The following is a 25,803-nucleotide window of genomic DNA, read 5'->3' on the forward strand; positions in this document are numbered from 1 at the left end:
GCTATTATCATCCCCACTTTGCAGATGAAACTCACAGGGGCCCATGGAGATTAAATAACTTGCTCGAGGCCACCCAGATAGTAAGCTGCAGAGATGGAGCTCAAACCCAAGGCCACCCAACTGCAAAGCCTGAGATCTTAACAGCGTGTGACAATGATTTGTCGACAACCTCCCTCTCCCACAGGACTGGAAACTGCTGAAGGATAAGAGCCACGTCTGGGTTATCTCTGGTTCCCAGATGGTGGCAACACGCAGTGGGGAGGGTGGGTGGATGGTCTGGTCCCCAGCCCACCGGTCCCCAGGCGCCCACCCTGGTTGGTGCAGTTGGCGTGTGTCTCATCGCTGTAGTCCCCGCAGTCGTTGTCCCCATCGCAGGTCCAGTGCTCGGGGATGCAGCGCCCACTGTTGCACTTGAACTGGGTGCTAGAGCAGGAGTGGCTGCAGCCGGCCTCGTCACTGTTGTCCCCACAGTCATTGTCTGGGGGGAGGCAAGAAGGGAAGAGGAGAGCAGGGGGTCAGCAAGTGGCCTTCTCTATGACCCCAGCATGGGGCCCCCACTCCCACCTCCCCATTCCCACCCTCGACCCACCCCAACCCTCCCACTGAGAAAATAAAAAACAGAAAAGACACAGAAACTGCATAGACTGCAGCATGCACCATGGCCCACGCGATGGGGGCAGGGAGAGGCAGGGCGGGCTCCAGGAGGGCCCTTCCCTGAGTTTCGGAAGGCTGGGGCTGGGGACGGGACTCATTCCTTTCCCGTTTCAGCAGGGTGTGGGAACAGGGGTCCGCTTGCTTTGGGGGAAAGGCAGGGATTTCTCTGGCTCTGGAGGGACAAAGGTGGGCGGAGTAGAGGTGAGGCCTCTCTGCTGGGGAGGGAAGGTGTTAATCAGGCCCCGCCCTGAGTGTGGGCATCACCGGCCCCAAGCTCTGGGCTCCCGGCTCACGAGGGGCACTGCCTGCAGCTGGAAAGGCCGGGGGGGCCCCTCCTGGAGGCATCTGAGGGTGACTGAGCCAATGTCCTGCTTTCTAGGCCTCGTGGGGGGGCCACCAGACTTCCCTTCACATTTTCAAGATGCCTGAGAAGACGGCTTTGGCCGTCCCCCTTGGGCTGTGTTCCTGCCTCTTTTCCAGCTGCCTCTGCATCTCTGACGCTCTCTTTCCCCCATGTCTTGGTCTTCTTGTCCCCACCTCTCTGTCATCTCTCCTGTGAAAGGCTCCTTCTGCCCTCTCTGCTTTCCCTTTCACTGTTTTCTTTCTCCTTCTATCATCTCCTCTCTCTTTTCTCTCTTTGCTTTTCCTTCACATCCTAGGAGCTCTGGGGAGGGGAGCTGCATGGGGCTCCTGGGAGGAGGCCCAAGGCCAGCTGGGGCTCTAGGGGAGATGGTGCATGTGCTTCTATGCACTGACCGGCAGGCTCAGGACAGGTCTTTTCATCAGAGCCGTCCCCACAATCCTTCTCTGAAACACAGAAACCGCCAAGGCAACCATTGGCACACGAGACACAGCAAAGATGAGGGGCAACATGGGGCTGACCCAATACATCCTCACACACATTAGCCAGGGCTCGAGCCACTGCTGCAACACGTCACAACACCACACCAGACACGACCAGAGCCCCAAGACGGCACAGACACAACAGTCCCCTGGCCCCCATGGCTGACATCACCTGGTCCAGGGCTGACCGCCAGGTGGGCTCCCGAGTCTGGAGCCAGAGCCTGGAGGGACCCCAGGAGGCGGGGTTTGCAGGGAGAATAGAGTTGGGCATGGGCTCTCCTTGCTCTGCCCCTCTGGCCCTTCTTGCTCATCTCTCCCTGGCCCCTGAGCCTCTGCCAGAGGATGGGCAGCTCAGGCCCTGCCCGGGGAGGAATGGCACTGACAGGCGATGGGCGGGGTATCCCCTGGGTCCATCTTGGTTCCCCCACAGTGTTTCTAGCTTGTCCTTATTTCTCCCAGACAACCCAGGGGGGCTTCTGTGAACTGGAGGAAGGCCCTGGCTTGATTCTAAAACCCCTTCACCTGCCACCCAGGGCCTGGCTGTGGCTTCTAGCTTTCCTAGGAATCAGGGCAGGTGAAGGGAAACAAGTTCTTACCATTGTCACATCTCCAGTTGATGTTGATGCATCTGCCATTGTTGCAGGTAAACTGAGTCAGGGGGAAGCAGGTGGGATAAGCTGTCAGGGAGAAAGAGTAGCTGAGTAGGGTCCTCAAGATTATTTAGCATCATAGCACCAAGCAGGTGGGTGCTGGGTCCTTCCCATAACCAGCAGCCCTCAGCCCAGCCGGATGGGGGAGGGAAGGCTAAGTGGAGGTGCCTTGGCCTGGAACTCTGCCCATTCACTCCTATCCCTCTAAGCATCCTTTTTTCAAGCAACTAATTACCAAACGCAGGCCGTGCGCTGAGTGCCCTCCACGCATGATCTCACTGAACCCCTACGTCCGTGCTGTGACGTGGGTGCCAGTATTATCCCCACTCTGCAGATGAAACTCACAGGGGCCCACGGAGATCAAGTAACTTGCTCAAGGCCACCCAGGTACTAAGTTGCAGGGTCTCTCCAGCACCCCCACCCCAGGGCACGCTCTCGTGGGCCCTCCCTCCCCGTGCCAGCCTGGCCTTCCTGCTGTCTTGCTCACCACATGAGGCTGACTCATCGGAGCGGTCCCCACAGTCATCGTCCAGATCGCACGTCCAGGAGATGGGGATGCAGCGGCCACTGGCACAGGAGAACTGGTTGGGTGGGCAGGTGCGAGCTGGGGACAGGGATGGGCGTGAGTGCTCATAGCTGTGTCCCCTCTTTAATTTCATTTTCTTTGCTATTATTCTTTGCCTCTCTGGAAGTCTCCCCAAGGACCTCAAAGCTATTCCTCTTAGAGACATCATTCAAAATCACCTACGTGGTCTCACACTGGACGCTTCACCCCACCTCTCGAGGGGTCGCTGGTGTCCTCCAAGGAGAAGATCCACCCGCCTCGCTCGTCATCCCCAACCTAGAGCTGTGCTCTGTCCCCTGCAAGCACGGGCCTCCCAGCCAACCCTGTCCTCCCTCCCCTCTGCCCTGGGTGCCCCGTGCTCCTTTCTCTCCCTGAGGCCCCTCTGTCTTCCCAAGCCTGGCTCCCCCGCCTGCCCTGACCTGGTGACCGAGGGGTGCCGGTGTGATCACGCCCCTCCCACACCTGAACAAGTGGCATTGGACTCGTCTTCGCTGTTCCCGCAGTCATTGTCCCCATCACAGAGCCAGCGGTTGGGGATGCAACGGTTGTTCTCGCACTTGAACCGGTCCGAGGGGCAGGTGTGCTGATCTGGGGAGGGAGAGGTCAGGGGTCAGCCAGAGGGAGGGACCCCCAGCTCTCCAGCTGTTGCCCAAGGGCCGGCTGTGCAGCGGGGACTCACGGCAGAGGGCGGGGGCCTCGTCGCTGTTGTCCAGGCAGTCGTTGTCCCCATCGCACTTCCAGCGTTCCTGGATGCAGCGGCTGTTTGAGCAGGCGAACTCGCCTGGCTGGCACTGGGGTGGGGGCACGTAGGACGGGTTTGCTGTGGGCACCACGAGGCGTGAGGGGGAAAGTCAGACCCAGGTCACGGACAGGTGCTGAGCCCCCTGTCCTCTGTTTGCTTGTTTTATGATTTTAAAATAATATACACAGTAATCTTTCCTAGTGCATAGTTCTTCGTGAAGAAATTATCTGGATGGAAACTGCAACTCTTTCTCAGGCCACAAGGGTGATGTTTGCTCTGCTGCTTCCAGTACTGCAATGTGGTCTGAGAATAAAGAAGCTTCCAAGAGAGCCTAGAGCCCCCCATCCTTTTGTCCCCACCGAGCAGACCGCCCCTTGCCCCTCCCTGCCATCTCCATGAACTGCCCCTTGGAAGTCATCTCCAGGATCCCCGGACCCCACTCTGGTCCCTGGACTTTTTCCTTCAAAAATGCATCAACTCTACTGGCAGGAGTGAAAACTCACACCTCACCACCGCCATCTGCCTTCGGCTATCAGCAGTGAAATCACTTCGTCCTTTGTGTTTTCACAGGGTAAGCTCAGGAAGCCCAGGACGCCCACGTCAGTCCCTGGCCCTGGACCCCACTACTCTGTGCATGCCTTTCTGACCCATCTCTCACCCCCTCTAATCCTGTGGGTCCCAAGGACCACTGGACCTGGAGGCCGTATGTGTCCGCCTTGCTCCTCACCTCTGCTTCCCGACCATTCTCCCTCTCTCCCCTCTGAAAAATCAGTGTTGACTTTCACATTACTAGACTATAAGAACCCCTACTTCAAAGGACCCAAGGCTACTCCCCAGCATCCTTAAGGGTTTTTAGCTCCTGGTTCAGAGTCACTTTCTCCATAATCACTCCCTCTTTATTCTTGGTGATTTCAACGTCCATATAGGTGACTCTTCCATTACGCTGGCCCCTCAGTTTCTAAGCTCCTCTTCACCAATCCTCTTGCCCTGCACCTGGCCTCAGTCACTCACTCTTAGGTGTACGCTATGGCCCACTGACCCATTTTCACTTCTGGGATTCTATCCTAAGGAAATCATCCAGAATATGCAAAGGCATGAAGCTATAGGAAATAGCAGAGCAGGTGATTAATAAACAGACTCTGGGTCAGGGTTCCTGGGTTCAAACCCCTGCTCTAACTTTGGGCCTCAATTTCTTCATCTATAAATTGGGATAATAAAAATACCTTCCCTACAGGAATATTTTAAGGAGTAAATAAGTTACTGCATGAGGACTGCTTATAACCATGCCTAGTACATAGTCTGTGTTCAATAAATGCTGGCAGTGATTACAACAAAAAACTGGAAACAACCTAAACATCCAACAGTAGAGAAATGGTTCAGTAAATTATGGGATGTTTACCAAATGAAATATATTTTGGCCATTAGAAATTCTGCTGATGTATTCATGACACACTGTCAAGTGACAAATGCAGGAAACAGAACAGCATGTGCAGCATGATTCCATTTAAGCAAAAGTAAATATATAGAGAAACTGGGAGGTTGTTCACTGAAATGGTAACAGTGGAATCTATGGGTGGTGGAATTTGGGGTGATTTGTACTTTCTCTTTTGTATTTTTCTATACTGTTTATTTTTACAATGAGCATGACCCGCTTTTATTAAAAAATAGGGCTATTTAAAATAATGCAATAATAACACAGAAAATTTGTGACATATATGAGCCAAAAGGGGCAGAAAACATTTATATACAGTATATTCCAACCATGTAAAAACCCACCTAAGGAAAAAAGGATGGTGTTCCTTTACCAAAATACTAACAATATAGTGGTGTTTGCTGGTGAGATTGGGCTTTTTTTCTCTCCTCTAATTTCCAGTATTTTGAACTATTGTTGTATAACTTTAATAATGCGGAAATAAATGTAAAAGAAGTTAATGGTTTTCTCTTTCCATAGCTGTCCTGCTCCTCACTTGGTTTCCCCTGATCTTCATGCCTTCCCAAACCTCCCACCCCCGGTCACCCCTAAACACCCTCCAGCCCCCAGAGCCTTCTTCTCTCACCCCATCCCTCACCTCTTATTACCCCCCAGGGCCCTCTTTGCCTCCTTCATCTCCGACGGGGACACTGTGGCCTCTTCCTGCTGGGGTCTGCTCCCCCACCTCCCACCCCAGCTGGGCCCCTCGTACCCAGACAAGTGACACCGTCTGCGTTCAACACCTGGTCCTCAGCACAGGCACACTGGCGGCTCCCAGGGGTGGCCAGGCACAGGCTGCTGCAGCCGCCATTGTTCACCCGGCATTTGTTGGTACCCACTGTGAAGGAGGGGTCACGGGTGGGAGGAGGAAGGAGGGGGAGGACAGGGGATGGGTTGAAGCAGGGTCAGGAAAGGCCAGAGAGGGGAGATGAGAGGCCGGGGGAAGAGACGCATTAAAAGGAGGAGACAGAAAGAGGAAATATGGAAGGGTTGAGGAAGAGGAGATGCAGGCATGGGGTGGGGGGAAGATGGGGAACACAGAAGGTCAAATTGGGGTGGGGGCCTCTCTTCTAGAGAGTCTCAAAAGTCAGAGCCTAGGGGCTTCCCTGGTGGCACAGTGGTTGAGAGTCTGCCTGCCAATGCAGGGGACACGGGTTCGGGCCCTGGTCTGGGAGGATCCCACATGCCACAGAGCAACTGGGCCCGTGAGCCACAATTACTGAGCCTGCGCGTCTGGAGCCTGTGCTCCGCAACAAGAGAGGCCGCGATGGTGAGAGGCCCGCGCACCGCGATGAAGAGTGGTCCCCACTTGCCGCAACTAGAGAAAGCCCTCGTACAGAAACGAAGACTCAACACAGTCATAAATAAATAAATAAATAAATAAAAGAACGTGAATTTCTTTAAAAAAAAAAAAATGTCAGAGCCTAGGATCCCTGGGGAGTGCCCTCACCCACCACAGGAGCCTCACCCCCCCATCTAGGTCCCACCCCAGACCCAAGTCCCAGCCCAGGGGTACCTTGCTGCTGCTGGGCATCATACATGCGGATCTCAAAAATGGGGGGCCGCTCGCTGCGCAGAAGGGTCACAATGGGGGGCGCGCCTCCTGTGCCCCGTTCCAAGCGGTAGACACTGCCACTCCGGTACTCGGTCCAGAAGAGGTAGTTGCCATGGTGACACAGGCCAAAAGCATGGTTCAGCTCAGGACCCTCGTACACAATCTAGGAATGGAGAAGAGGTTACCAAGGAGCTGGGAGACAAGTGGGGGTGCCTCAGGGAGGTCCGGGGGGAGTCAGTGTTTTGTACACTCATATGTCCACGGCCTGGGTGTGGGACTTGTCTTCCCCATCAGCCTAGAAGCCCCCAAGGGTGCACACCGTGAAGTGTCAGACCCTGAACCCAGCAAAGCGGTGATGGGGAGCTTGCCCACACTCCTCTCTTGGGCTGATTCATGTTCATTCATAACCCTCCAACACACGTGCACGTGCGCACGCACGCGCACACACAGAGTAGTGAGCAGACAGCCAGGATCCATACATTCGTTTCTTCATCCACCACACGTTTGCCAGGATCTACTAAGGTAGCACTAAGAAATGGAAAAGACGTGATCCCTTCTCTGGAGCTGCCTATTGTCTCAGGAAAGGCACACAAGGCCGTCTACGGTGGAGAGGGGTCTGGAGACAACACCCCAGAGGAGGTGGCCCGCCCCTGAGTGCTGTGCCAGTTGAGGAGGAGCTGGGTGGAGGCAGAAAAATCTGCATGAGCAGCAGCAAAGAGGGCAGCACGTTGACGTGTGCTGGACTTAAAAGCTGTCTAGTGCTGCTGTTCCAAGTGCTGGGATGCAGGGAGCAGAGGGTGAAAGAAGACCACAGAGACGGTCAGGGGCCACATCATAAAGGGCCTTATATACCATGAAAGAGCTTGGTCCACACGCCTAGACTTGCACGGGGCTCATGAATGAAGCACGTAGCCCCCGGAATGAACGAGCGTGCGTCTACACCGTCTCTAGGCATCTCGCACCTGTACAGAGGCATACAGTGCAGGCACACGCCAGTGTGTGCTGCCTGTATGTGCACAACCAGGCAGAGGTGCACACGATGTGTATGCTCAGGTGTTCACACAGGTGGTCAGGCCCACAGACCATGCGCATGGTCACAGAGATACTCTGATAGAAGCAATCCTCAAACAATGCAAGACATAGGCACACAAGCACACAGAGGGACACACCTACAGGCTCACAGGTAAACACACATGAAGCACACAGGCCCGGACACACACAGACGCCCACACATTCAGACACACAGCCTCACCCACATACAAATGTGGTCCAGCAACGCACACATGAACACCCACACACAGGTGCACGCCTGCCCACCTTCCGGTCTGTGCCATTGAGCAGGATGGTCTCGATGCGATCATAGAAAGCGTCCACCCAGTAGAGGCGCCCAGCTGGGATGTCCAGGCTCAGCCCATTAGGCCAAAGTACTGTCTTGGAGGTGACAAAGATGTCTCGGTGTGAGCCGTCCATCCACGCCCTCTCCAGCCGCCCTCGCCGACTGTCCTTGGGGTCCTCCTCCCAGTCAGTCCAGTACATCCACCTGTGGGCAGCTACTGGTCAGCACCACATAGCCACTCCTGCCATCAACATCCTCCCCTGTGACCCCAATCCAGGCGGGCCATCCCAGAGCTCCTCACAGGGGTCTTCCTGCCCTGCTCACCCTTGACCCACATATTTCATTCATTCATTCCTTCATTCAACAAATATCTGTTGAATGCCTACTGAGCTGGGCACAGTTCTGGCGCTGGAGGACCCAGCAGAGACCAAGGCAGCCAAAGCCCCTGCTCTCGTAGAGATATGTCCCACCCAGGACACAGACAAGAAACAAGTCAGTCAAGAGGGTCACACACAACTGAGAGTGAGAAAAGTCAGGAGGGACTCAAAGCAGGGGCATGGCATGGAGAGTGACCGGGCAGCCGGTGGGGAAGGCCTCTTTGAGGAAGTGGCATCTGAGCTGAGATGTGAATGCTGAGAAGGAGCCACATATGCAAATACTTGGGAGTCCCAGGCAGAGGAACTCCAAGAGCAAAAGCCCTGAGGGAGGAAGAGCTGGAGTGCTGGTTTAAGGAACAGACAGCAGGCTGTGAGGACAGAACTTCCAAATGCAGGATGTGAGGTGCAGATGAGGTCAAACGAGCTGCAGGCAGACCCTGTAGGACTCCGGGGCTGATGAGGGCAAGGGGAGCCAGGGGAGGGCCCGCTGGGAGTGACAGGACCAGATTTCTATGTATGTGTTTAGAGCATCACTCCCATTGCCCTGTAGATGGGGACACCTTTTCCCCTTTCAGCCCAATTCTCGCCTAAGCATCCCACCTCGGCTGCCCTCCCCTGTCCACTCTCTCTCTTATCCCCCAGTCCTGAGGCCCACGCAGTCCCTGGCTCCTCCCCTCCCAAGGCCGTGGGAGGACTCACCCATTGAGCGGATCCACCACAATGGCCCTGGGGTGTGTCATTTTGCCCTCGATTAAGGTCTTGCGGGTCTGAGCAGCTTTCTCCAGCCTGGCCACGCTGATGGTCTTCTTGGGCCCATCATCCGTCCAATACAAATTGTCCCCCATCCAGTCCACAGCTACGCCCTCCACATTGTGTATGCCTGCAGTGGGCGGGGTGGAGCAAGGAGGGAGAGCCTCAAAGGAGGCTCAAATCTGCCTGCCTCTGGCTCTTAAGATACCTGCACCTTGGAGCACTTGGCTAGTGGGGAATGCAGGGAGCCTCCTGTGCCCTAGACAGTGGCTGGAATGGGATGGAATAGGAGGTTGGAGGAAGGAGCCAGGGAGGTCTTTTGTGCTGCCACATCTGTGTTGAGTCAGGGTCTCTCAAAGCTGCACACGACAGCAAGAAAACCTACGTGGCACACGTGGGCTCACTCGAGAAGGCACGTCGGGGGCCTGAGCTGGGGTGGACAGCTGAAGCAATAGGCATGTGGCTCTGGGCACAAGTGCGATGCCACAACCCAGGCCTAAAAATCCTGAGCTAACAAAATGAATAAGTTAGGAAGTGGTTTTTCACTTACAGGCTTCATCAAGCTAAATAGCATCCCTGGTACAGGGAACCCCAATCCTTTCCTGATGAGGAGTTACTTTTGATTTCCCCAAAGTCTTATGATTGCTGACGGCTGAGGTTCTCTGAGCCGAGGTGGGGGATGGAGAGCAGGGCAAGGGGTGGTAACCAGCATCAGCCAGACTGATTGGTTAGGAAGCCTTATCCTGGGGGCCCGAGTGCAGGTTTGGGAGTTCCTAACACCCGGGAGGCATGGTGCAGCACTCGGAGGCTCAGAGCCCCCACGCCGATGGATATTCAGAAGACAGTGCACTGCTGACCTGCTGGGGCAGCTCAGAGGGAAAAACTGGATTCCATTCACAAAACACAATTTTCTCAGGACATGTAAGCATGCAGCTCTTGGCGGCCATGAGGTCCGGCTGCACAAACCCTGTGTGTGCACACGTGTGCCGGTGTGTCTGTGCCGATTCAGAGCCTCAGGCCTCTCCCCGGCTGTGCGCCGCATGCAGCTCCAGGGCTCAGAGCCAATGGCAGAGAGACCCTGAGTTTTCCCAAGGGCTGGCAAGGACGGCCCACACTGCCTTACCCATCCATCCTCCGGCCTCTTTCCGGCTCAGCCAAGAAGGGGGTCACCCAGGGGTCAATCTGTCTATCCCCTCATCTCCATGCCAAGCAGCCCAGCTAGCCAGTCAGCAGGGGACTTTCCACGCTGGAAGGGCACCAGGAGAGAGATGCCCAGGCTCCAAATCACTTCCTGCCTCAGGTGGGTGCGTGCCTTGGGGGTCCCATCCACACACCTCCCGCTTTGGGGCCCTTACCATCCTTCAGGATGGTCTCCCGCTCAGTGCCATCGATCTTCTGGCGGCCAATGAGGTAGCTGGTGGTGTCGGCAAAGTAGATGAAGCCGGTCTCAGCATGGAAGTCCAGGGCCCGGGGGTTCATGAGGTTCTCGATGGGGATCATGTGCTCGTCGGGGACCTTGGCCCCCATATCCATGCCCCGGATGATGCCTGGCCGGCCCTTGCCATACACGAGGAATAGCTCGTGTTCCGGCTCTAAGGCAGGCACAAGGAGGGGCACAAAGTCAGACACACACACACACACACACACACACACACACAAGACCACCACCCAGCCAATGCACCGGCTGTACTGGGTCAAGGGTGTGGGGACAGCAGGGGGTCTGAATCACATGGACAGACACATAAGCATGTAAGGTCCAGGGAACAACGCCCCGGGAGTTTTTCCTATGCACTCTAGGGGTGGGAAATGGGGCAAAAGTAGCATGTTTTCAGTAAGTGCCTTCTGTTGAGTAGTGAAATTAGTGGCCCAAATATGTTGGAATCAGGTCCCTTTTGACCACTTCCTCTGTTCATCCTAGTCTAAGCCACATCACTTCTTGCCTACGCCGCAAAAAACAGCGTCCTGCCACTTCCCCGCAGCCCATCCTCCACCCAGCAGCCAGCATGATCATTTTTACAAACGTGAATCAAATCTGTTAAGCCACCCAGAGCTTCTCATTCCAGTTAGAATATAATCCAACACCCTTCCTCATCTCCCCTCACTCACGCACCGCCCCACTCCCGTCCCCCTGCCGCCTCTCTGCTCTCTAGCACACCAAGCTCACGCTGGCCTCTGAGCCTCGGCACTATAGATTCCCTCTGCCAGAAACGCTCTTCCTTCAGGTACATGATTCACATGATTCACTTCCTCATTTCACAGAGAGCTTGACGTTAATTTCACCTCCGCAGAGAAGCCCTCCCTTGACGGTTGTCTAAACTGGAGCCTTCGCTGTCATCATTAACTCTAAGCTGCACTTTATTTTCTTCCTAACACCTACCCTCACCTCAAGTTATTTATGTGTTTGTCTGCCTCCCCTGCCAGACTATAAGCTCCATGAGGCCAGAGACAACATCTATCTTGTGCACTGCTGAACCCTCACTGCCAGGACAGTGCCAGACACAGCGCGTGCTCACTAGATACTTGTTGAATGAATGAAGGAATGAAGGGATGAATGGGCCAGTTGACAGTGTTCTCCGCAGCCTGAGTTGGGTAGCGGGATAAGCCCTGCTCTCGGATGGGAGCGCAAGTCCCATCCCTGCCCCTCACTAGGGTGAAACTTTGGGTAAGCCCCTCCATCTTTCTGCATCTCAGACAGATGCAGCTGCGCTATGGGAGGCAGGTAAGGACCCCTCCCGTCCCACCCCATCAGGCACACAAGCCCTTCCCTGTCACTCACTCTTGCACGACTTCCCATCACTGCCCAGGCTGAAGCCGGAGCGGCAGCGGCAGGTCCGCGCCTTGTGACTGTTGGCCAGCAGACAGATGTCGGAGCAGCCGCCCGGCTTCCCGTACTGGTCATTCTCGCAGGCGTGGCTCCTCACTGGGGCAGGGTGGAGAGCTGGTCAGGACCCCTCGAAGCCCCTGTGCCAGGCCTTGAGAAGGCTTCCTGCAGTCTGACCACTCTCCCTCCTGCTAAGGTGTTTGTGCCTGTTGTCCCCTCTGGGGATTCGGAAGCCACAGAACTGGCATTCCTCCGCCCTGACACCACCCAGCCTTCAGACTCTTGGGTGGGGACTTCTGTGGTCAGGGGACAGAGTCACACTGTTGTCCACAGCCAGACGCTTCTACTCTAGACCAGCCAGGGAACTGGGGTGGGGGGGGCGGTGATCTACGTCCCGAGCAGAATAGGGGCAAGGGGCTCCCTGGGGGTGGGATCTGGAGGCTGAGGGGCAGGAAGGGGCGGCAGGGGAAGCAGACGGGGGAGAGGAGGTAGTCTGGGGTGGATGACTAGGAGAAGCAGTCATGCCACAAGAGAATCAGGGGTGTCCCTAGAGGGGCTGTGGAACCCCGCTCACCTCGGGGCTGACGCCGTTGGTGGTAGATGTGGAGGGCACCTCCCTTGTCCACACGGGTGACGACCTGGTAGTCGGTGCTGTTGAAGCGGTTCACGCGGATCACACTTGTCTTCTGCTGGGCGTTGGCATTGTCCGAGTTGGTGGCGTAGAGATAATTCTCAAACACGGTCAGGCCATACAGGTGCTCGATCTGAGATGGGCAGGCAGGAACGGTCAACGTGAGAGGAGAAGAGAATCCTCCCTCTCTGCCCCTGGTGAGCCCCTCAGCTTCTCTTCCAGACTCCATTACTTGCATTCCCAAACTCATTCCAGTTGCCTGACTCCGTGCTTTACTCCTGTCTCCTCTGGACTATCCTGTTCTTGAGATTTGCTCGTCAAACCCCATCCATCCTTCACAGGGCATCTCTTTGAAGGGCTTCTGGAATCTTCTAACCAGAGAGGACAGTCTCTCCTTCCACACTCCATTTCTGGCTGTAATCCACTGTCTGGTGATCTGTGGGTTTACTCTACCCACTCCGCTCAAACCCCTTGGGGGCAGGAACCATATCCCTCTCAGAACCAGGCACATATTCAATGATGGGATGATTTTGCACTGAAGTAGAGTTGGGCCCTACACTCTGTCCACAGAGAACATTCTTAGCCCGCCTCTAGCTCCCAGCTTTTGGGAGGGTTGAGAGAACAGACTGGCCCCAAGCAAGCCTGATAACAGCCTCTGCTACCTGCATAATGTATCTAAGGTAACCAACTGTCCCAGTTTGCCCAAGACTGGCCCAGGGGACTTTCAGGGCTGACACTGGGACAGTCTCAGGCAAATCGGGATGGAGGGTCACCCTAATTATCCCAGAATAGAGATGTCATCTCTGAGCTGGAAGGGCTTCTAGACTAGGTTCAAGTGCTACTTCCCAGCTGTGTAACCTCAAGTAAATCACTTAACCTCTTTGAATCCTGCCTTTTCTCAGCCGCCAAAAGGGAACTGAGACACCTGCCTGCTCATTTTCCAGGGGCTTGTTGTAAGAACCCAACTCAAATGAGAAAAGGGAAGTAAACGGTGGTCTCTAAAATGACTGTGGCCATCCGAGTGGAAGCCATATCCTGTCCTTTCCCCCGGATGCTCGTGCCCACCCCCTCCCTACCAGAGGGCTCAGGGCAACCACGCTCCCATTCTGTCCCCCGCCCTCCCAGGAGGCCTAGAGAAGGGTTTCCCGGCCAAGACTTCCTCCTCACCAGGATGCCCTGGATGATGGTCTGCCGGCCCTTGCCCTCGTAGTCCACCACCTCAATGTAGTCCAGGTAGGCATCGGCCCAGTAGACGAGGCGGCTGACCAGGTCCAGCGTGATGCCATGAGGAAACACAATCTTGCTGTCGACCAGCTTGGTGCGGTTCTGCCCATCCATATCACAGCGCTCCACTTTGGGGATCTGCCCGTAGTCAGTGAAGAACACCTTCCTGTGAGCAGATGGCATGTTAAATGGGGTCTGGACACTGGGCACCCTCCCTTCTACCACAGCCTCTGCCTCCTCCTTCCAGGGCCAGTGCCCCTGCCTGCCCCGCTCACCCCATGGCAGGGTCCAGTGCAATGCCCTTGGGGTTGTAGAGCTCCAGGTCTAGCAAAGTGACACACGTGTCCCCGTTTCGGTTGCAGACAAAGATCCTATCATCGATGTCATCCACAAAGTAGAAGTTGCCTGTCAGCCAGTCGATGGCCATCTGTTCGACGTCTGGAGAGTGTGAACGAAAGGGTTACGGGGGAGGTCCTCCCACAGACATGCCCATCCTCTGCTGGTGCAGAACCTACGGTGGGAAGCCCACCTCCTGTGGGGTGCCCTCCTTTACCACCCATGCCACGGCTGTCTCTCCTCCCTGAGCTCTTACGGGAGTTACTGGCAGTGGCACATTTTGCCTCGTGTTCTTGGCCACCCTTCACCAACAGGGTCTCTCCAAAGAGAAGTCTCTGAGTATCCCCCCACACAGCCCTGCTCCCCATGCCAAGCTCAGGGTGGGCACACAGGGGCACTGGGTAATTGTTGGCTGGTTGGCTGACTGACAGGTTTCCCAACTCTAGCCCCTGCTTGAATGGGACCATCTTCTTGGGGTTCCAAAAGGCAGTGAGGATAGGTCTACTAGCTCATTCCAGAATTTTTAAAATCTGCTTTTACTTGAGATAAGAGCACTCAGGCTAAGAAAACATCACACATCTCTGCTTTTGGCTGGACTTTCATCATCTTTGTATGGTACGTCGAGTTATATCACACTAGCCAGGAGCACTGACTGGAAGCCGTACGTGCTGCATGACTTTTAAAAATGGAAAAGCAGGGCATCCATCAATAAATCCAATCTGAGAGAAGAGAATGTCCAAATATGGGGTCCACAGAGATGGAAAAGGGAAGGTCCATGGTGGCAAAAGATTGGAACCAGTGGCATGGGCCAAACTTCCTGTACTCACTCCCATTCCCCTGTTTCTTCAATGTCCCTATTTCTCAATTTCTTCCAGTCCTCAGGAGGGTGGGAAGGAGCAGGGAATAAGATATAGGGCTGGAGGAGAGAGTGCAGAGGAGGAGAGCCATCAAAGGACTCTGAAGGTAAACTGAGGCATGGCTCAGAAAGAGGGGGAGCTTCAGAAGGGTGGGAGTGGGGGAAGAGGATGGAGACCAGGTGCCCATGCTCAGTCTATGGCAAAAAGGGCCTAAGAGATCAGGGGTGGGGCAAGGGCAGCAGGAAGTCTAGGAGGCAGGAAGTCTGGGGACGGGACCCCTGCTGGCCTCCCGGGGGGCAGTGCAGCTCCTTCTCTCCAGGACCCACTGGCTCCCATCCACCCACTGCCCCCTCCAACTACTGCTATCAGAGGTGATACCTCTTGCAAGCTGGGAAGTTTCCAAGACAACGACTCCCTGGGACCCCTGCCTTGCACTCCACTTCCACCAATTTCCTCAGCAGGTAAAAAGGAATCTTTGGACCACCTGTCTTTGGCTGAAACTTTTTTATTTATTTATTTATTTTTTACTGAAATCCCCACTAGCCACACTCAACCTGGTAAGGATTATTCAATCCCTACACAGCTACAGGTATAATGACTAGGCTTTCTGCTCAGCCCTCCCTAATCCTCCCCCCTCCCTCACAGGGATTCAGGGGCTGTTTCCTAACAGTGGGTAGGGGTGGGGGGCAAAGGGAACAGGAACGCGGCTCCCAAGGAACTTGGCCAGGCCCTGACACTGACTCACAGTCACAGGACTTAGGCTGAGGGAGGAAGGGAAAGAGCCAATCTGAGACTCTCACCAAACTAGTTTCCTCTTCAGGTCCCCCCTGTTGAACCCCACCCCAAGATGACTAGAGAAAGAGGTCACAGGGGTGAGGTGTTACCCCTGTGACTGCTGATGTGTCCCTAAACCCAGCAACTCTCTCCTCTGAGCCCCAGTACTGTCCCCTACTGACAAGGTCAAAGATAGGGGGCAGAGCAGCCTGGGCGCCTGGGTCCCAGGCCGGGTAGGAAGAGGGCCCAGTGCAGGGGTTAGGCGAGCAAACTACCCCACACTGTGACCACAGAGAAAACAGATGAAAATGAACGCTGCTGGACCGCGTCCAGAGGAAACCAAGGTCCCAAGCTGGGGCCAGGGGGGCGGGGGTGGGTGGACCCTGCCGCAGTCCCAGGCAGCCAGCAGGGTGGGTGAAAGGCAAACAGGGCTGTGTGCCCTTTACTTGGTGGGCACGGTGGGGGTCTGGGGGATGCTGGCATGTAGACGAACCTCATCATTCAAAGCTGTTTTCCCAGCACCAGCTGGGGCAGCTGCGTCCTTCTCTCCAACTTCCTGAGGCTTCCCTGAGTCACTGCCCAGCTCCAAGGCTGGCAACACCCTTCCCCTGCTCTCCCATCCACCCTTCCCTCGGCAAGAGGGGAGGAGGAAGAAACCTGAAGGGATCTGATGCTCCCCCCATCCCAGATGCAGTTCCACATCCTCCCCTCCAGCCTCAGGATGGCCGACCTTCGAGCCTCCCTCCTGGCCTGGAAAGGAAGGCAGAGGGATCGTCCGGCTCTCAGGTATTTACCCTTGGCTCGTCTCCTCTTCCACCTCCCAAAGGCCAGACAGGGCCCCACTCAGCAGGCCGGTGAGGAGTTGGCAAGAACTGGAGTCCCCAGCCCGGCCTGGGCTCCCCTTTGGTATTTTTGCAGCTGGAGACTATTAGTTGCAAGCAAAAATCCTTTGTTATCCAACCCCTCCACCACATTATCTTCCTCTCTTCTAAAGTCCAGACTCCTCTGCCCACCCCACCACATACACTCACACACATGCACACACTCACACGCACACACACAAGCTTGGCCACTCTTCCCATTCCAAGTGTAGTGAGACGGGCTCAAATTGGGAGAGGGCACCTTCCCTCCCGGGCTCCCCGCAGGCAGTGTCTGGGCCACTGCCCCCTGTCCCGGGGCATGGAGGGGGCAACTGGAGTCCTGGGCTTCGGCCTGGAGGACCTGACATTCTGTCTCCACACGCCCAGAGGGCAGCTGGCCCCTCGTGGCCCAGCCTTCTCTGGACTGATCCACCTCACAGCACCCTCCACAAGGGCTCTCTGGCCAAAGGCCCCAGATCCTGAAGACAGGAGAATCCTGTAAACCCAAGGGGAGGGATGTTGTGTGGTGATGGGAGGAGTGTGGGGCTGGTCTGGAGGCTGAGGGGTAGGGATCCCAGGGTAGAGAAGGAGGCTAGGAAGCTGGGAGCGTAATGAGACAGAGGATAGACCACAGCCTGTCTTCGATATCACAAAGGACTTTCAGTTCCAGGCCCCAGAATAGACCTGGGCTGTGTGTTTGTAACTGCTGAGCCCTCCCTGTGCCCCAACCCTGATGCTCAGCACTCGGCACTCGCCACCACTCCAGCTTTCCTCGACGTTGCCATCCTTCACATCACTCAAGAGGTGTCTCCCTAAACGGTGGCTGCTTTTCCAAAAACAACAGCCCCCAGCCCATTCCTAAGAAGACCCTAACTTCAGCTGCAGGATTCTAGTCACTCTTCCTAAAATAATTCTGGGGAAGGAGGAGAGTCTCTATGCCTTGAGGAAATATCCCCCAACACATCCACACACCTAAAGATTGCAGAATAGGGTACCAGGTCTCTGGACGAGGAAGGAAAATCCCATTTCTACCTTAACCACATCCCCAGTGAACACACTGAGTTCTTGCCCTTATTCCAGGAAACATCCCTGCCTCTCCCATCACTCTGCTCTGCCCTGGGCCCAGACAGCCTCCAGACACTGATAGCCTGGGTGTGAATCCTAGTTCTGTCACCTTCCAACTGTGGAACTATGGGCAAGTCACTTGATGTCTCTGAGTCTCAGTCTGCTGATCTGGGATGGGATGGTGCATTAACAGCACTTAGCACGGGGCCTGGCACATGAAAAACGCTCCACAAATGGGAGCTGTTGTTCATACCATTGCATGATCCTCCCTCACCTCAACCCCATCCTTCCTTACCTTTTCCATCTGTACCTCCAGCCACAGCCCTGTGGCCTCCTGACTGAAGGTAGGCCCTCCAGGTGGGCAGTTTGGGGCTGACACCTACTATTTATTCTTCAAGACAGTTCAGGCCCCCAGAAGGAAAATTTCTGTATTGCAGGCTTCCATAAGCCCCTTTTATCACAGCCTGCTTACCTGATTACAAATATTGTAAGGGCAGGGCAGGTCTTTCATTTTTGTCCCCAGCGCCTGACACACACGTACTGATTCATTCAACAAATATTTGGTGAATGCTGAGTGCTCACTCTGTTGTCCTAGAGCTGGGACTTAATTTTTTCCTTCCCTTCTACTGCCAGGATCCTCCTTTTCTGGCCTGAGGATGCCTAAGACAGTGGGACAAGACGTCTGCCAGGCAACGTTCTTGCTTGTCAGAGCCACTCTGGGATCTCACCCAAGGGCTGGGGGAGATGCTCGGGAACCCGGGGCCTTTGCAGGTAGGGAGGAGACCACGGGGCAGGCCTGGCAGAAGTTTTGCTAAATGGCATGTCCTCACACTCCTGTTTCCTGCTGGGTCCTGATTTCAGCTCTTCTTGTTCCACCAGCAGGTCCGGGGATCAGCCACACTGGGTCAGCTCTGTCCCTGGGCTCCCTTCCTGCCCCGCTTGTACTTCTAGCCCCGCTCCCCTCCCCTGACTGGCCCAGGTCCACACAGGCTCTCAGTCCTGGGTCCCGGGGATGAGATGCTTGGACTCTGCAACTCTGATTCAGAATCAGAACAAGGGTCTTCCCACTATTGAGAAATTCTTGCTGGGCTCTAAAACACATCTCTCTTGCTTAAGTTACTTCCTTTGGCTTGAAAACAGGGAGGGGGTTGTTGGGAGCAGGCTGGGTGGAGAGGCAACTTCAAGGAGACAGCGGGGGAGGAGAGGACTGGGCTGGAGCTGTGCCGGGAGACACAGGGCTGGCCTGGCCAGGAAGAGGAGAGAAGGGCCATTAAATGATTAGGAAACTCGGAATGGGAATGGGAAGCAAAAGCACCAGTATGCGGGGGGCCCAAGGCCAAGAGTAGGCTGGCGAGAGCCCCCCAATATTCTGACACCCAATGGGTGGAAAGGCCAAAGAAGCAGGTGGCCAGTTTTCATCTGTGACACTGGAAATGTTCTGTAGGCTGGGGTGGGGGCTGAGAGGGCCTTGGGTGCCCAGCTCAGTGGGAGCACGGCTCCCCTTCCAGTGGGGAGGCCAGTTCATCAGACTCAGAGGAGATACTCTCTCTTTCTCTGCCCCTTCTCTAGACAAATCACTGCCCTATTTCCTGTTGTGATTTTAAACACACACACACACACACACACACACACACACACACACACACACACACACGAGAGGGAGGGAAAAGTGAAGCTGGCCAGCTGGACTTGGGGACCCATTTCGCAACCTTGCAGCCTGCAGCCTAGGAGGCCTTTTCTGGGCCTCCCCTCCAATCTCCTCCTTCCCCATGCAGCATGGTACAGGGAGGAAACCCTAGGACCCCCGAGGACCCCTCCAGAGCATTCCCTCATACACAGCCCCAAACGAAGTGACTTCAGCAAACCTTATGTCCTTCAAGGCCTCTATTTGCAACCTCAGAACCTCCCCTCACCACACACACATCTTCCCAGGGCCCCGCTCCTGCAGTCTGTGCTCGTTCTTTCTACAGTAGAAACATCCTCAAAGTTCAGGGAAGACAAGTCAGAGGAGTGAAGCCTAGACAATGTAGGGCTGGGCTGGGCTGGGGTCAAGCAGACTTGACCTCCAGTCCTGCCCAGGGGCGGCCCTGCAGGGGACGGGACAGGGCCTGAGGTTCCTTGAGAGGGTGGTCAGAGGTGGGGGGTAGGGTGGGCAGGCCAGGCCTGTCAACTCCTCTTGGCCTTGGTTTCCAGAACTTCAGTCTTTTGTCTGTCACTTTCAAAATGCTTGCCATGTTTATGCACAGCTTGCTCTACCATTTACCTACCATTTCTTTACATCAACTCACTTTTCTTATTTTGCTGCATCCTAAACAATCTATGAAATCATAGATTTGATATGCTAGTTGTAGGAGTTTCCTAATGGGTATTACATAAAAACATAACTATAACAATAAAAAATGCAAGTCCATACACGACCTAAAAATCAAGGCATTCCTGCTTTGGGAAAGGCAGTAGTAAACCCTGAGGGGTGGGCCACGGTCTTCCCTGAGGGTCTCCTGGCTCACCCCATCGTGTTCTCTAGTCATGGGATCAGAGTCCTCAGAGACCTCCCCGTCCTGCTGGGGCAGCGGCAGAGGGGAGGATGGACCGTGGAATTACATCCCAGGAGGGAGGAGAAGAGATGAGGACTGATTCCTAAGACCCACCCCCCAACCCAGGCCAATGCAAGACACAGGTTGGGGGAGGAAGGGCTGGCAGCCCAGCCTGTTAAGGGATGAAAACACACACACACACACGCAGGCACGCACGCACACACACGCACACACATCTGTCAGAACGAGTGAGGATGCGGTCAGTGGGTCTCTCCCCACTCTTGAGTAGAAACAGAGGGAAGGAGCTGGGCTCAGACAGGAAAAGGCCGGACCTCGGCCCTAAGCCTATTCCACAGAGCCAGTCATGAAGCCGCACCAACCACTGTGGGGCCTGGGAGGGGCCCTCCGAGGGCTCAGGACTGAGCAGGCCTGGCTCACAAACGCCCGAGGACCCATGTGAAACAGGCTCACTTCCTGGCCTCCTTCCTTCTTTCTATTCTATTTCTGTTTCCAGAGTTTTCTCCAGGGCAGGCTCCCCCTTCTTCCCACACCAGCAGGCGGGCTTCTCAGCCTCTGGGCTCTGGGCTCCAGCACCTCACCCTTGTCAGACTCCTCCCCCCTGCTTGGGGCTCAGGCCAGGGGTCCCACGGAGGTCACGGTCAGCAGAGAATGGCATGACTGCAGGGAGGGCTCCCCCAGGGGGCAGAGAGAAAGCAGGAGAAAGCAGCAGCCTTTCTTCTTCCTGCCCCTGGGGGAGCTAATTACAGGCCGGCAACCCACTGCACAGGTGAGTGCCTGGGACCAGCCACGCTGCACACCAGGGCAGGCCATCAGCCTCTCCTGGGAAGGGGGATGAACTGGGGGCGGGGGGAGAGTGCTGGGGAGAGACACTTCCGACATCCTCAGCTCAGGGCCCATTATTAGTTTGTGGGATGAGAGCAAAACAACCATCCTCAGGGTGACAGCCAGACATTCAGGCGGCATGGGGCATGGGGTGGGGGTAGGGCAGGAGGAAGGGACAGAGGTTGGGGCAAGAGGAACCCATTCATTTGCCCCAGCAGCATTTCTCCCCAGAAACTTCCGGTCTCTTCTGGCCTCCTGGACTCTGCCCCAGAGGGGCCCAACGAATCTAGCAAACTTTGAAGGCAAGGCTCTGTTTGCCAAGGGAGGGGTACCCACCTGAGGTTATTTCCTGCTTCTCCTGGGGAGGAAGGCAGGAGAGGGGCCAGGCCAGAGCAAAAAAGGTTCCCATCAGGGCACCCCCGCCAGCCACCTACCCACAAGCTCATCAGCCCATTGGCTGCCCTGAGGCAGGGCCAGGGAGGGAACTGCTGGAGCTGTTTGCCCAGACAGGCCTGTTGGGTGGGACCGTCGACAAGGAACAGGGAGAGGGCAGCGGTCTCATGGGGTCTCACCCTAATACTACCCTACCTACCACGACTGCCCACCCCTCAAGAGCTCAGCCAACCAGGCGTAGCAGCCCCCAGCCCAGCACTCCAAGGAGGACAGGTCTATCACAGGTGAGCCTTGGTCACCAACAGCTATTGGGATGCTGTGGAAGGGCTGCAGCTGAGGTGTGGACCACACAATGAGGCTGCAAGAGGGTGAGGGCTCTTGGAGGAACCCCTGCTTCCTCAAAAACTAAGCCCTTGTGTCCTCCTGGGATTTTGGTCTTCTGTGGGGATCATCACATGGGGACCCAGAGAAGGAACTTCAAGATCTTCTAGACAGGACCCAGGTTTACCATCCTAAACCTTGTGTGCACTGGCCTCTAGTTACTTCTGGCTTTCTCTGCAATTTATCTGATCTCGCCAGACAAGCTCAAACCCATTATGCAGATTAGGAAATCAAAGCAGAGACAGAGTTCTGGTTTACTCAAGGTCACAGATCAAGTTACCCTCTCTCCCGGGGGGTGGTGAGATCAACCATAGGCCAGACCTCCCCCCTCAGCCCTGTGGTGCATTTCCTGGAAATGTGATGATGCCAGATGTTTTGTTTGTTTATGTAGCAGCATCTGAGATGAGCAGGACGGCTCCAGGCAGTGGATCTATGCCCTGGCCCCACCCCAGTGACAGCCCATCTTCCACCTCTGAGACAGCGAAGTATGGCCTGGGAGGGAGCCCCGAAGGGGAACATCCAGGATATCTGAGAACACTCACATGGCCCCAGCGCTCACGACTCCTCCTCTGGGCTCATTCCTGCCACAAAGCCCCCTAGAAACAGCCTCAGGACCCCTACAGCCATGCTGCAGCAGCGAGTCCATTCTGGAGATGCCCCCAAGAGAAATGATGGAAGAGGAGATGGACCCAGCCTGGCCACGGCTCCTTTGCCCTCAGCCACAACTTAGCAAGGCTCCTCTGGCTCCAGGCCTCTTCTTTCCCTTGCTCTGGCTCTCGCTGTGTGGGAAAGCCCCTCTGTGGACTAATCAACACTCCTCTCTCTGAAAAGGGACAGCCCCTGGTCCCCGGAGGTTGACCAGTTATTGCCCCCATCGGGCACTTCTCCTGGGAGGTCCTTCTCTGCCCTGAGCCAGAAATGCAGGAGCCATCAGAGACTCAGCTCAGAGAGAGGGGAGGAAGCACAGCCGTAACTCTGCCCCGGCTCCAAACAAGTGTCATCATGTGCAACCCCCTGCCTCGGCCTCCGTCAGGGGCTTTTGTTTAGGCTCCTGCCCCAGACAGGGGTCATCCCGAATATCCCTCTGACTCTGTCCCAGACAGGCTGTGTCTTGCCCATCTCCCCTGCCCTTCCCTGCCCTCCAAGCTGGAGCAGGTGACTCACGGTGCAGGCTGAGGGAGATGTTGATGGTGTGCTCATCCACGAAGCCCTTCAGGCCCGGCATGCGGGCACACTTGAGCTGTGTCTGGGCGGCACTGTCCCCAACGTGCACCCAGCACACCGTCTCGTTGGCGTAGCTGAAGTCCATGGCTGTGGTCTGCCGTGTGCTAGTGGGTGTGATGGTAGAGACCTGGGCCCCACTCAGGTAGGTAGCCAGGATGTTCTGTGAGTTGGCAATCAGCAGCACAGGGGGCCGGTCTACCGGCTCTGTAGATGGAGGAGAGAAGGGTCAATGCAGCAAGTGGCCCTGGGACCTCTCCGGCCACTCCCCATCAGGGAACAACACTGAGGGCGCCCAGCTGTATGGCCACGGGTGACCCCACCTACCGTTCTTGGCCTTGCAGGAGCGGTTGTCTGGCTGCAGCAGGTACCCTTCCACACAGCCACACGTGAAGGAACCATCTGTGTTGGTGCACAGCTGGCTGCAGGTGCCATAAACCGAGCACTCGTCAAAGTCTGCCGGGAAAAGGCGAGAGCGTGGTCATTTCCGGCGTGCCAAGGGCAGGGAAGGGAGTGCCCTCAGACACCACCAGGGATGTGTCCCTCCCTATGGCTACTTCGGAGGACAGTTTGGCAGAATCTCTTACAATAAGAAATGTGGAAACTTTATCACCTAGAGAGTCCAGACTTGGAATCTACCCTGGAGAAATATCCACACACGTGCATATTATCCATTCGTTCAGAAAAGATTTCTTGAGTACCTACTATGTGCCAGGTACTGTTCTAGGCTAAGGGGATACATCAGTGAATAAAACAGATTCAAATTGATGCCCTCATAAAACTTAAATTATGATAATAAATGAAATACTGTTACTACGATAATAAGACAAAAAGGTAAATGGCATGTTAGAGGAGCTAGTGCAATGGAAAGTGGCTGGTGCTATGGAAAAATATTAAGCAGAGAAAGGGGACAGAGAATGCAGGCGCTGGGGGTGGGATTTTAGGGCAGTAGGGATGGCCTCACTGAGAAGGTGGCATTTGTGCAAAGACCCCAGGGAGGTAAATTTAAAACAGAAAAGTTTGCATTGTGTGTAACAGAAGAAACTGGGAACATCTTACGCGTCAAAAGGGAGATGGCCAAGTAAACTGTGGTAATAGTCATACATCACAGTGGTTTTTAAAAGAATGAGGTAGATCTCTACATATAAACATGGAAAAATCTCTAGAACATACTGGGTGAAAAAATTGAAAAAAAATATGTACAGTATGATATTTATGTAAAAAAAAAAATCACATGCACATAAACAGTACTTTCAATTAGATTCTCCATGAGTACATGTATACATGGACAGAAAAAGGCCTGGACAGAGAAGTAGCAAACTGGTAACAGAGTTGACCTCCAGAGAGATGGGAAAGGGACCAGAACTGAAGAGGATTTGTCAAAGGGGACTTTGGTTTTATCTATAATGCTTTAATTTTTTTTTTTTTTTACAAGAAAACTCACATATGACCTATATAATTTTTTTTTTTTTTTTTTTTTTGGCTGCGCTGCGCGGCATGTGGGATCTCAGTTCCCTGACCAGGGATCGAATGCACGCCCCCTGCACTGGAAGCGTGGAGTCTTAACCACTGGACCATCAGGGAAGTCCCTGACTTATATAATTTTTAAGATGACTTTTAAGAAGTCTGGTGGAAGCAAGTGGTTAGGGCCCACAGTCATGCCCTGAGGCTCTAAGGCCTGTCACCCCGCCTCCTGTCTTGCGCGGCCCACTACCCCTCACCCCCAGCACGCGCGGGCGGCACACTTACCTTTGCAGGTCCTGCCGTCTGCCTGAAGTTGAAAGCTGTTGTTGCAGTAGCAGGTGGGCCCGCTGAGTGTAGGGACACAGTGGTGCTGGCAGCCCAGATGAGAGCACTGTCCTCGCTGTTCTGTGTGGGAGCAGGCGACACGTACTCAGGCCTCCAGACCCGGCAGCTGTACCCAGACTGCAACCTTCCCCCAACCCTTCAGAAACCACTTCTGCTGCCTGCAGTGTCAGAGATGAAGGGGCTTACGAAGCATCGACTCTAAAAAATATAGTGCCAGTGAGGAAACTGAGACCAAGGGTGGGTATAAGGCAGGTCCAAGGTCACACAGCCAATTATGATTTAGAACCCACATCTCCCTGCTCTGGCTGCGCTGGACTCCCTCTGTCCGCATGGAGAGGGGTTCTGGTAGTTTGTTGGGGTCAATGGGAAGTGGGGACAGTGATTCTCATCCCCTTCACATACCTCTTGCCTGCACTGCCCGAGGACTGCAATGTTGGCTTTGGGGCTGAGGGTGAAGAGCTGGCATGGAATCGAGTCTTTCTGTGCAGCACCCCAGCTCTTGTCTAGAAGCACCCCTGCAACCCATCCCTTGAGCTCTAGAGGCCTCAGAGAGAAGGCCCAAGGTCCAGGTAGAGGATAGGAGGAGGAGGAGCAAAACTGGCTCCCGTGGGATCCTTCTCTAATCTTCCTCCTGCCACTGACCCACTTCCACAGGGGAGACAGAAGGGAATGAGACAGGAGGGGGAAGAGGTGGGAGAGCAGCTGCCCCCCCAGACCAGCGACCCAATTAATGGCCTTGCATGGGGCCAGGCGGCCTGGCCACAAAGACCCCTTTGTCCAGCTGCCTCACACCCCTGCTCCCCGCCTCCCACCTAGGAGAGAGCACTGCCTGAGATGCTAAGACGTTTAGAGGCACTAAGCCTGCCAGGAGGAGCTGGGATCGGGGACCAGGCCCCGGTTATTCCCTCTCCTCCCCATCTCTGCCCGAGAGCCCGAATGTGCTGCCCTGTCCAGCCTCCCCCAACACAGGGGGGAAATAGTGTTTGTTCTGGAAAATCTGGAAAAGAGTTTCTCTTCTGGATATGGGGTGGGAGGATGATGAGGTCCAACTTCTGTAATATCAGAGAAGGAAGTTCAAACCCTAGGTTTTTGAGGTTCTTGGTTGTTTTTT

The 25,803-nt window shown here is 55.1% G+C and overlaps 1 protein-coding gene across 3 annotated transcripts in view; it reads right to left on the bottom strand.

Moving 5' to 3' along the window:
- Positions 1 to 25,803, bottom strand: part of LRP1 (LDL receptor related protein 1) — a 79,596-nt gene that overhangs the window by 41,183 nt on the left and 12,610 nt on the right. For all 3 annotated transcript variants that reach the window (XM_082421665.1, XM_082421666.1, XM_082421664.1), the window contains 17 exons: positions 24,633 to 24,752; positions 23,211 to 23,339; positions 22,827 to 23,090; positions 13,895 to 14,057; positions 13,563 to 13,785; positions 12,339 to 12,528; positions 11,720 to 11,863; positions 10,299 to 10,535; positions 8,893 to 9,073; positions 7,798 to 8,020; positions 6,442 to 6,643; positions 5,638 to 5,763; positions 3,392 to 3,532; positions 3,175 to 3,300; positions 2,635 to 2,751; positions 2,094 to 2,174; positions 311 to 478 (listed from right to left, as the gene is read on the bottom strand). In XM_082421665.1, coding sequence (XP_082277791.1) covers positions 311 to 478; positions 2,094 to 2,174; positions 2,635 to 2,751; positions 3,175 to 3,300; positions 3,392 to 3,532; positions 5,638 to 5,763; positions 6,442 to 6,643; positions 7,798 to 8,020; positions 8,893 to 9,073; positions 10,299 to 10,535; positions 11,720 to 11,863; positions 12,339 to 12,528; positions 13,563 to 13,785; positions 13,895 to 14,057; positions 22,827 to 23,090; positions 23,211 to 23,339; positions 24,633 to 24,752 — 2,835 coding nt within the window. The remainder of the gene's footprint in view (positions 1 to 310; positions 479 to 2,093; positions 2,175 to 2,634; positions 2,752 to 3,174; positions 3,301 to 3,391; positions 3,533 to 5,637; positions 5,764 to 6,441; positions 6,644 to 7,797; positions 8,021 to 8,892; positions 9,074 to 10,298; positions 10,536 to 11,719; positions 11,864 to 12,338; positions 12,529 to 13,562; positions 13,786 to 13,894; positions 14,058 to 22,826; positions 23,091 to 23,210; positions 23,340 to 24,632; positions 24,753 to 25,803) is intronic.

The sequence above is a fragment of the Balaenoptera physalus genome (genome assembly GCF_965194825.1).
Source record: "Balaenoptera physalus genome assembly, chromosome: 13".
Lineage (NCBI taxonomy): Eukaryota > Metazoa > Chordata > Mammalia > Artiodactyla > Balaenopteridae > Balaenoptera > Balaenoptera physalus.